At 34.0% G+C, this 11,843-nt stretch overlaps 2 protein-coding genes across 3 annotated transcripts; both read right to left on the bottom strand.

Moving 5' to 3' along the window:
• Positions 1-3,976: 3,976 nt before the first annotated feature.
• LOC123200392 (putative disease resistance RPP13-like protein 1) lies at positions 3,977-10,991 on the bottom strand. Of its 2 annotated transcripts, none has more exons than XM_044615559.1 (2): positions 9,536-10,991; positions 3,977-9,169 (listed from the first exon to the last, which is right to left on the bottom strand). In XM_044615559.1, exons 1-2 carry the CDS (start codon positions 10,799-10,801, stop codon positions 6,404-6,406), a joined length of 4,032 nt encoding a protein of 1,343 aa, XP_044471494.1. In that variant the 5' UTR covers positions 10,802-10,991; the 3' UTR covers positions 3,977-6,403. The 2 variants fall into 2 exon arrangements, 1 of the variants encoding a protein (XP_044471494.1); XR_006498542.1 differs by having other exon boundaries at positions 3,977-4,218; positions 4,329-10,991.
• LOC123200248 (putative disease resistance protein At3g14460) lies at positions 4,392-6,356 on the bottom strand. Its single transcript, XM_044615397.1, has 3 exons — positions 5,461-6,356; positions 5,173-5,356; positions 4,392-5,075 (listed from the first exon to the last, which is right to left on the bottom strand). The coding sequence occupies exons 1-3, from the start codon at positions 6,354-6,356 to the stop codon at positions 4,392-4,394; spliced, it is 1,764 nt and encodes a 587-aa protein (XP_044471332.1).
• Positions 10,992-11,843: the final 852 nt, after the last annotated feature.

Genomic DNA, 11,843 nt, shown 5'->3' with positions numbered 1-11,843 from the left:
TAGATTGACAAAGGCGAGCATCTTCATTGACTCTTCTTTATGTCGGAGAGATGAAAATTTGAAGGCCGACATTTTGAAGGTTGAAAGCATTGTTATTGGTGGTTGGAGAAGGGAAGAAAATAAATCCTAGGTTTTTTTTTTGGGGGGCGAGGTGCATGTTATTTTTAAAAATTAGAAAACTTTAAACAAAAGTAAAATTTTTAGTTTTTAAAACTTGAGGGAGAATATAATGAATTTTATATTTTCTTTAATATTTTGGTCAAATGACAATTTTACCTTTATCTCTAACAAGAAATTTTAATAGAAATTACTCTATAGATGAGTATTTAGGTTTTTCAAATCTCATAAGTGTGTATTTGCTTTTATAATAAAAATATTGGTTAGAAATAGTCCTTTGCCCTTGTTGTAAATAGTATTGCACCATGGAATGTGAGAGAAAATCTCACCTGTTGTGCTAGCTTTTGGGGTGATAGCGTCCCAATTACTTTTTTCAAAACCCTAATGATTTTGGTAGTCTATGATGCATATTTCTTTCAGAAAATTAAGGCTGCACAATGATTTTGGTAGATTTTTAAACGGTGTACAATTATTCAATTCCAGTTACTCAAGTCTGTAAGGCATCCCACACTGGTCTTGTCTTTCTCTTTTTCTTCCTCTGACACCTATGCGTAAATAAGCATCATAGACTGCTCAAATTCAATACATCGCTATCACCGAAAAATGCATTAATGTCTCTAGAAGTCTTTGCTCCGAAAGACAAACTATTTCCTAAGCCATTTATGTCACATTACAATTTTTTCATGAATAAAATGTCTCTCTTCGTTGCCTTTATTGCAGAGTATAAATTTTGACTATCACTATGAAATTATGTCTTCCCACATATATATCTCACATATGCATTGATTTTAAAATTAGCAAATTGATTTATAATATGAATCATTTCGAATCAGAATTAGGTAAAATTAAAAATGTATCAAACCATAATCATATCAAATAGGAATCATAATCAAATTAAATTGGATCAAAACATATTTTATTGACAAAAAGAACAAAAATAATGATATGTAATAAAAGAGAAATACTATGTGTACCTACTTTGTGTACCTACTTATATGTGTCGTTATATAATTGGATATTGTTTAATCTTTAATTCAAAATTACTCAATCATATGATGACACATATAAGTATATGCATATTTAAGTGATACAAAGCTAGTGGAAAAGTCATCACATTTAAGTATATCCCAAAGATCAACCTTTAAAGAAAACAACATTAATGCAACAGATCGAAGATATTGTTTAAATGCCCTAAACTTAAGCACTTTGTACTAAAATCCTTTCTCCAGGATAAATTAGTCCACAACATCTTTCAAGTGTTTTTTGTCATTAAAAATATCACTAAATTTTATAGCATTCCCCTCTTGGATCAATCCTACACCACTTGATGATGTTGAAGGCTATAGAAAAAAATCGGATAACCACTTAAATGAATCAGTGAAGACATTATCAGAAAATGGTTCTAAATAATTTCTACCACCTATATTAAAATCTTCAATAAAAAGAGTATTTATATTATAGTTAACATGTGATATATTCTCAAAGTCTACCTCATCAAAAGGCACATCAATCATCTTGATCTCCTTAAAATCACCCCTGATCTGGAACTCTCTCTTTGTCTTCACGAACCCATTCAATAATAATATAAAATGCACTATGATGGAAATCAATCAAATCTTCCCCAACGGATTCCTTTTTTACTTCACTATTATCGTTGCCACTAATTTTTTTTTCTTCTTTTTCTTTTTATCTTTCGATTGTGGAACATGTAATAAAAACATGAATATATTCCTTGAAGTATTGAGACATGTTATTAAAGTCTTACACAGTTTCATCATTTTTTATCTTTATAAGAGAGTCGAGCTCAATTCTTTTTTTTTTTAAGCATAGTTGATGTAGTTTTGGATCATATTAATACCACACTTTTACTCAAAAGTTGAATAAATTTCTCAACTATTATTCCAAAGGGAATTTTAACCAATTTTTTAAAACCTTCAAGATACTTCATTGTATTCTCATCATGATTGATCTATTCTCCTTGTAAATGAACAACAACATAACCAATCATTTTAATTATCAATTATACAATGAAAAATTTTGATAAAAATTTAAATATTTATCATAAAAAATCCACAATAAATATTTACCAGTATCAATATGTCACCTCTAATTTTCAAACATTTCATTAAACACCCCCTATATTATCTGAAACCAAAATGTTAATTTCATATATTGGTTAATATCCGAATGAGTCTTATATTTTTATAATATTTTTTTACTCCCTAATATGTTATATAATGTTAAAATGCATCTATATTTTAATAATATATACGAACTTGATATTCTTATAATATTGAAATGTCATCTCTTTGTTTGTGTATTTTATTTAGTACCTTCATATTTTATCTAATTTCAAAACACCATATATATTTAACTAACATTTCATTTAATACTCTCAAATAATGTATTACATCGAAATGCTCATATATTTTATCAAAATATCTTTATATATTACAAACATTTTATTTAAAATTTTATATATTGTTTAATATTAAAATACTTCCCATATTTTTCCAACATTGTTTTAACCCCTATATTTATCTAACATTTCTTTTAACACCCTCATATGTTATCTTGTATCAATATGTCCCTATATTTTTCTTAAATTGCATTTAAAACGTTCATAAACGGTTTAATATCAAAATGTATTTTATATTTTTTTAAAATTTTATTTAACAACCTATATTTATCTAACATTTTATTTAACACCCTTATATGTTGTCTTGTATCGAAATGATTGTATATTTTTCTAGTATTTAATTTAAAACTTTCATACATTGTTTACTATCAAAATACCCTTCATATATTTTAATATTTTTTTAACTGTTATATTTATCTAATATTTCATTTAATATCTTCATATATTATATTATATCAAAATGCACCTATATTTTCTCAATATTTCATTTAAATCCTTCATACATTGTTTGATATCAAAATATTCTTCATATTTTTTAAACATTTCATTTAATGTTATATATTTATTTAACCTTTTTTTAACACCCCATATATTATATTGTATCTAAATGCCCTAATATTTTTCTAAGATTTCATTTAAAACCTTCATACATTATTTATTACAAAATAACCCCATATTTTTTTACTATTTCATTTAATCCCCTAATGTATTATCAAATGTTCGAAAACCCCATTTATATAACATACAAACTTAATTTAACAAATAAAATTAAGTTTTGAGTTAAGATTCGTATAAATATCTTTTTCTCATGAATTGATTTATTTCGATTCAAATTTAAAAATACGAATTTTTTCCTTCTAAAAGATCCCACAGTTTTAAATATTGAATTAAAATGAAAGTGAAAGTGAGATTTTAAATGATGTGATAAATGTATGAGAGTAAAAGTTTATATGAAAGTGATGAAAGATAGTTTTGGCTTTTTAAAAAAATTTTGGGATATTTTTGCTTGAACCCTTTGAAAATAGGATATTTTTGCTTAAAAAATAAAAAATAAGACAATTTTACTTAAATATGGGTAAAATGGGATATTTACTTTAATTTCCCTTGCTTATGTAAGATATCCTAAACATATTATAACTGATTATTTGACCAACAATAAATTATACTAAATAAGCCAGATATTTGTTGTTGTGCTACTAATTATTTAATATTTTAGAAAATTAATGATATTCTTCCTTTGCATTATTGATCAAAGATTTTTTTTTTTTAAAAAAAAACGTTTATTCTGTATACTAAGAAGTCTATATATTACATGATATGAATGATTACTGCTTTTAAAAAAATACTAATTAAGGGACTCTTAATGAAATAAATAGTATATAAATACTAAGAAGTCTCTTCTTCGTATCACTAAAATCAATCTAAAATCAATAAATGAAATGAAATAAATATTAAGAAGTTTCGAATTGAAAGTAGCTTTGGGACACAATCTTAGAGAGTTTTCTCTGCACTAGTTACATGTGTCTACATTGTGATCCCATAAACGTATCAAAAACAAAATAGTAGTCAATTCTAACAGTGACAAAACAAAAAAAAAAACACATGAAAAATACCTCCTCTCTGCCAATCATTACACAATGGAGAAACATCAAACAACAGAAAATGATTCCGTGCAAGGACCTCTGAGATAAAAACAGAAACACACAACAGAGAATCAAGTTTACCATTATTCTGGTGTTCATGTTTTACTTTAAATCAATCAACAATGAAAGTACTAGGAAAATGAACATACTTTTCTACTGACGGATTTGAAAAGGGCCAAGATGCTGTCTTCTCAGGAACAAATTGTTGAAGATCAATCTTGATCATGGGGTCTGTACTTCATGATAAGGCAATCAATTATGACCAAAGGTATGCGTGCGATCATTGGCCAATAATTTTGTCCTCCATGCTTTTCCCATATTTGTTTGAGCAATGGACAATCACAAATTTGCAGTTGCAGAAGAGAGAAAGGCAGGCAATCCTCAGGAAGAAATTTGAGCTTAGGACATGCAAAAAGGCAGAGTTTTTCCAGGCAAGTCAGATTCTGAATATCAGATGACAGGCGTTCCAGATTCAGAAAATTTTGAATTTTCAAATGGGTTAGGGAGGTAGGAAGCATCATCCCACTCTCTTCTTGTGGAAATGACACCACTTCTGGGCATCCCTTGCCAATACTGAGATTTCTAAGAGAAGTGAGTCTGTAGAGCCCCCAATCAAACAGTGGTTTAAAGATGTTCAAATCTTGAATTTCAAGTGATGCAAGGCTGATAGGAAAGCCATGGACAGGGAACATGGCCATGCTCGGACAATTTTTTATTGATAAATGTTTAAGAGCAGTGAGTTTGTGTATCCGGTTAGGTAGGGCCTTCAGTTTCTTACAGCTGTCTATGCAGAGCGATGTCAGGTTCCCGAGAGGCAAGCCTTCTTCAGGAAAGGAAACAAGCTTTGGACAATCAGGTATAGTCATCTTTTGAAGATGGCGTAGCTTGTGAAGATCCTGAGGAAAACAATTAAGATTATAACCAAAAGAAATTTTGATATGTTAAAGAGATGTGAGATTCTGCAATCGATTCTAGCTCGGTACACTCGTAAACAATTAGGGATTTCAGAGCCATAGGTAGATTGCCTCCTGATGACAAGGAAGCAAGACTATAGCAACGCCAAAGCTTAATGTGTTCAAGCGTATCAGGTAACTCACTTCTTGACCACAAGGATGTGAGAGATCGACAAGAGTTGACTACCAAGAACTGTAGAAGAGAGGTGTTGCTATGGGTCCCACTGTCCTCATCGATCAAAGTCCATAAATTATTGCAATGTCCGATATTTAGCCACTTCAGATTCAATGGAAGCCCAAATTTGTGATATATGTCAAAGATCCACACTTTTTAATGGACAAGCTTTCAAGATATGTATTGCTGTTGTTCATCCAAGCCTCAGGTAACGATTTCAGTGCATTGCATTCTTCAATTTCGATGATTCTTAGCTGGGGAGGCATGCTTGTCTCTGGAAAAGAAACAAGTTTTGGGCAGTCTGTGATGCATATTTCTTCAAGAAAACTAAGGCCGCACAATGATTTTGGTAGCTTTTCAAAGCGCTCGCATTGATTCAATTCCAGATACTCAAGTCTGCAAGGCATCCCAAGCTGTTCTTGTCCTTCTTCTTCTTCTTCCTCTGCCACCCCGCACGGAAGTTGGGGACATTGCCAAATTTCCAATCGACAAAGGGAGCTATTATCTTGAAGCCATTCAGCTGTACTTTGGCACAAAGATGTCAGCTCTTTAGAACCATAAATCACCATTTCTTCTACTTTTAATAACCCGTATGTGAATATCTCTGTTGAACAGATGTGAGTTGAGATATCCCAAAGAACCACTGATTTCAGTGAGCTGAGATCGATTGTACTTCCCCACATCATCTGTTCACATCCAACAATGTCTAATTTGCAGAGTCTTGGAAGACTTTCAATTGATACGACCAACTTCTCACAGCTTCTAATGACAAGCTTTTCCAAAGAAGGAAGATATTTGGGTAATAATCCTTCCAGCTTCGAGCACAATTTAATAGAAAGTTCTCTGAGGTGAGGAAAAGCTTTAGCTTCTTCCTCTTCATGAGGGATCCAAACTTCCCATCCTTTCATACCCCAAAAACAAATAGTTTCCAGTAATGGAAATGGCACCTCTGAGTAGCCATAAAGCTCCTTCCCCACACTTTGTATACTAGCTATTCCTTTGATAACAAGGTGCTTTGGAAAAGGCAGTTTCCCGACCGATGGCAACATTTGAAAATGGCCAAGATGTTGTCTTCTCGGGACCAAATTGTGGGAGATCAATCTTGACCCTGGGGTCTGTACTCCTTGAACTCATCCTCAATCTCGACGTAAGGTATGCGTGCAATCATTGGCCAACAAGTTATTCCACCATGCTTTTCCCACATTTGTTTGAGCAATGGACAATCACAAATTTCCAGTCGCAGAAAAGAGGAAGGCAGGCAATCCTTAGGAAGAAATTTGAGCTTAGGACATGCAAAAAGGGAGAGTTTTTCCAGGCAAGTCAGATTCCGAATATCAGATGACAGGCATTCCAGGTTCGGAAAATTTCGAATTTTCAAACGGGTTAGGGAGGTAGGAAGCATCATTCCAGTCTCTTCTTGCGGAAATGACACCACTTCTGGGCATCCCTTGTCAATACTGAGATCTTTAAGTGAAGTGAGTCTGTAAAGCCCCCAATCAAACAGTGGTTTAACGATGTTTAAATCTTCAATTTCAAGTGATGCAAGGCTGATAGGAAGGCCATGGACAGGGAACACGGCCATGCTCGGACAATTTTTTATTGATAAATGTTTAAGTGCAGTGAGTTTGTGTATCTGGTTGGGCAGGGCCTTCAGTTTCTCACAGCTGTCTATGAGGAGTGATGTCAGGTTCCTGAGAGGCAAGCCTCCTTCTGGAAAGGAAACAAGATTTGGACAATCAGATATGGTCATCTTTTGAAGATGGCGTAGCTTGTGAAGATCCTGAGGAAAACATTTAAGATTATCACAAGAAGAAATTTTGATATGTTCAAGAGATGTGAGATTCTGCAATCTTTCTGCAATCGACTCTAGCTTGGAACACTGGTGAACAGTTAGGGATTTCAGAGCCATAGGTAGATTGCCTCCTGATGACAAGGAAGCAAGACTTGAGCAACCCCAAAGCTCAATGTCTTCAAGTGTATCTGGTAACTCACTTCTTAACCACAAGGATGTGAGAGATCGACAAAAGTTGACTGCCAAGGACCCTAGAACAGAGGTGTTGCTATGGGTTCCACTGTCCTCATAGATCAACGTCCATAAATTATTGCAATGTCCGATATTTAGCCACTTCAGATTCAACGGAAGTCTAAATTTGGTGATATATGTCAAAGATTCACACTTTTCAATGGACAAGCTTTCAAGATATCTATTGCTGTTGTTCATCCAAGCCTCAGGTAACGATTTCAGTGCATTGCATTCTACAATTTCGATAATTCTTAGCTGGGGGGGGATGCTTGTCTCTGGAAAAGAAACAAGTTTTGGGCAGCAACTGATGCGTATTTCTTCAAGAAAACTAAGGCTACACAATGATTTTGGTAGTTTTTCAAACTGTGTACAATTACTCAATCCCAGATACTCTAGTCTGCAAGGCATCCCAGGCTGCTCTTGTTGTTGTTGTTCTTCTTCCTCTGCCACCATGCACAGAAGTAGAGGACATTGCCAAATTTCCAATCGACAAAGGGAGCTATTATCTTGAAGCCATTCAGCTGTAGTTTGCCACAAAGATGTCAGCTCTTCAGAACCAACAATCTCCATTTCTTCTACTTTTGATAACCCATGCGTAAATCGCTCTGTTGGACAGATGTGAGTCGAGATACGAGAAAGAACCACTGATTTCAGTGAGCTGAGATCGATTGTACTTCCCCACACCATCTGTTCACATTCATCAATTTCTAATTTGCACAGTCTTGGAAGACTTTCAACTGATACGACCAATTTCTTACAGCTTGTAATGACAAGCTTTTCCAAAGAAGGAAGATATTTAGGCAATAATCCTTCCAGCTTAGAGCACCTTTTAATAGAAAGTTCTCTGAGGTGAGGAAAAGCTTTAGCTTCTTCCTCTTCATGAGAGATCCAGACTTCCCATCCTTCCATATCCACAAAACAAAGAGTTTCCAGTAATGGAAATGGCACCTCTGAGTAGCCATAAAACCGCTTCCCCACATTTTGTATTCTAGCCATTCCTCTAATAACAAGGTGCTTTAGAGAGGGCAGTTCCCCAACTGATGGCAACATTTGACACCTGTTACAGTTTTTAAGCGTTAAAAACGCTAAATTCGAGAATGATGGATCTTCTAACCAGAATGGAAAGGAAACACCACCATAGCCTCTAATAACGAACTCTTTCAAATCTTGATGTGGTCGTAACATGTCAAGAACTTTTTCTTCTTCTCTTGCATCTCTCGGATCACCAATGCTACTAGTCCACTCTAGTACCATCACATTAAGGTCCCTCTTGCCATTCAGATCAGCTTTCATGGCAATCCTAGCATTCACATTCTCCAACCCAAAAATGCAAAGCCTCTCCCTAATATGGGTCAAATTCTTCAACTCTTCTAACCCGGAGCCACTGCCTTTGCCCACAACAAAATTCGGCAGTGTTAAAAGCCCAGTCAGATTACCAATCCTTAAAGGCATTTCCTCTAGTGCAGGTGTACCAGAATTATTTAGATGATGCAGATTTGTTAAGTTCCCCATGTCTTCACACAGTTTCTTCAGATGATAACAGTTCTCTACTAAAAGCGTCTGTAAATTGTAAAGAGTAGTGATTGACTTGGGCAGAATTTCAATTTGCGTACCCGATAGGTTGAGGTACCGTAGATGTTTCAATTCACCAATTGAGTTTGGCAGCTGAGAAATCCAATAATTTCTCAAAGACAAGGCCCTCAAACGAGGGAGTTTCAGCACCATGCGAAGAACGTCGTAAGCCAAGTAACTTGACGTCATGTATGGCAACTCTAATGGTAAAAACGCTCGCAAACGCTTGGCTTCACACAAGCCTTCAAACCTTTTAACCCCTTCAACCTGATCAGAAATATAAGATAAATAACGAAGATTTGGGCAGGAATCATTGAAATTTATGTTACCACCCAACTTATTGTCAATACTAAAGCGTATCTCTCCTGCAGCCCATTGAGCAAGATCATTGATGAGATCGTGCATCACAAACCTTGACATATATCTACTTGATTGCTTGAAAAATGACCTTGATTTCAGATCATCAAAGAACTCATTGCCCAAATCTTCCATTTGCTTCTCATTATTCTGTAATAAACCCTCAGCCATCCATAACAAAATGGTCTCTTCTTTAAGAAATTCATAATCCTTTGGGAATATAGAACAGTATGCAAAGCATCTTTTTAAACGTGAAGGAAGGAAGTAATAACTTACCTTCAAAGCTGGTATAATGTTGCTTTCCTCTTCTTGTAAATCCCACACTCTACCGTTTAGCACCTTTTCCCATTCCTCACTATTAGGTTTCCCACGTAATAGCCCGCCTAGAGTTTCTGCTGCCAAAGGTAAGCCATTGCATTTTTTTACCATCTTCTCACCAATTTCCTTCAAGTGCTGATGGAGACTAAAATCTGTTGTCCCCAATGCGTAACGAGTAAATATACGCAAACAAGCTTCATCTGATAACTCTTTCAATGAGTAAGCTGGAAGAGTACCCATCATGGTTGAAATAACTTCATTACGAGTTGTGATGATAATCTTGCTTTCTGGTGAGCCAACTTCAAAGGGAAGGCGTAAGAGAGACCAATCACTAGCATTCTCGGTCCATATATCATCCAAAACAAACAAAAATTTCTTTCTCAACAATTTCTCCTTCAAACTCACTTGAAGATTGTTAAGATCATTAACATCAGGAATATGTCCAAGAATGGACTCTAGAATTGTTTTTGTTATCTCCGTCACATTAAATTTTTCAGAAACACAGACCCAAGCTTTGAAATCAAAATGACCTTCCAATCTGACATCATTGTAGGCAAGTTTAGCAAGCGTTGTCTTTCCCAAGCCACCCATCCCGACTATAGGAATAACAGAAAATGTTCTATTGTCAGCACTTAAATCATTCCTCAATAACAATTCAACCATTGCCTCCTGATCTTTTTCTCTACCAAAAACATTGGTTTCAGTCACCAAAGAGGTTGTGGGCAGCCTTTGTCTTACACTGTTGGACCTCCCTCCTGAAAATTCTTTCAAACCCAATTGCTCTTTCTGTGAAGCAATGTCATCCAATCTGGTACTGATATTCTTAACTTGGGACATTATCATCGAATTGAACTTGACAGTCTGAGGATTAAAGCAAGAAGGAATTAGCTTCCGTAACTTACTTGTGCTGGGTTGATGTTGATGATGCGATTCATGCAACAACTTCCTCCGCAAAGCTTCAGTCGCAAACTCATCCAGTATGTCTTCCACGTCGTAAGCCAAGTTTCGAAGTTCTCCAAGCCAGATCTTCACTGCCGGATTCTTCCCTTGCCTCTCCTCTGCATCTTCAAGCACCGCCTTCATCTTCCTCAATTTCATCTCCCACTTCTTGAGATCTTCCTGGATTTGCTCCTGTTTTGCAAACTGTAACAGTTCAGTAGAGGCCAACTTTCGGAGCAACATCATAAAGGACTCAACTAGAAACGCCTCTACAATAAAAGACATGGTTGCTTCCGTAAAGAAAATTCAATTTCAGTTGGGGAACGTATAAGACTTCTGGTGTATCTTTCTCTAAATGGCTGAGTCCCATTGAATGTTTTATGCCTTCATTTGATCTTTCACGAAAATTCAATTCATTTTCTCATTTTTTATTATGTTGGCATGAGAGCTGGAAGGAGGGCCTTAAACGCTGTTTGGGAGACATTTTACATGTGATTCCAGGGGTCCATATAAAAGAAGCTTTTTATCTTCTTTACTCATTGATTAGCCCTGTGGGGGATAAGGTTATCGGTTTGCTGTAAAGGCTAAAAGACCTAATCTTTACCAACAAATGATGCCAATATGTGGTTCAGGAGATTCGAGTTTTTCATTTTTTGACTTAATTTTTTGTCAGAATAATGCAACAACAAAAAATATGCATATATACCGTAGAGATGGTCAATAATAATATAATAAAATTATATTTTTTTAATATATAATTAAATAATTATAAATTAAAAATAAAATAATATTTTATTTTTTAATTAGTTTTACTTTTAATTCAAATAAAATAATAAATTAAAAATAAAAAATTAGTTTTATTTTTTAATTCAAAATTATCAAATCATAAAATAATATGTCAACGTTTGTAAGAGTGTGTATTCAAAGTAAGAATGTGTAAGACTTTAATACAACTTTTAAATAAGGAAAACTAGAAAAATTAAGAATTTGATCATAAATTGTATAAAAAAAATAAAAAAAATTAAGGGTAATATAATAATTGCAATCCTATCATAACCGATTTTTATCAGGGAAATAAGTTTTTGGGTGAAAAAGTATAATTTTTACAAGGAAAAGGTATTATTTTCGTAACACATGTAAAAATTTGCGTGAAAGTAAGAATTGAATTTCAAATAATCAAAATGTCTGCCCTATCACTGTAAAAAATAACAAAGAGATAAAGTGTCAAAATAATCACACAAATTAAAAGAAGTTGAAGAACAATATATATAATTATAAACATCAATAGACATATGAGGTAAAATAATAATTATCAGTATTTTAGGAT

This window comes from Mangifera indica, chromosome 17 (assembly GCF_011075055.1).
Source record: "Mangifera indica cultivar Alphonso chromosome 17, CATAS_Mindica_2.1, whole genome shotgun sequence".
In the NCBI taxonomy this organism is placed as follows: Eukaryota; Viridiplantae; Streptophyta; class Magnoliopsida; order Sapindales; family Anacardiaceae; genus Mangifera; species Mangifera indica.
The sequence above is the reverse complement of the archived record's forward strand: the minus strand, read 5'-3'. Positions and strand labels throughout refer to the sequence as shown.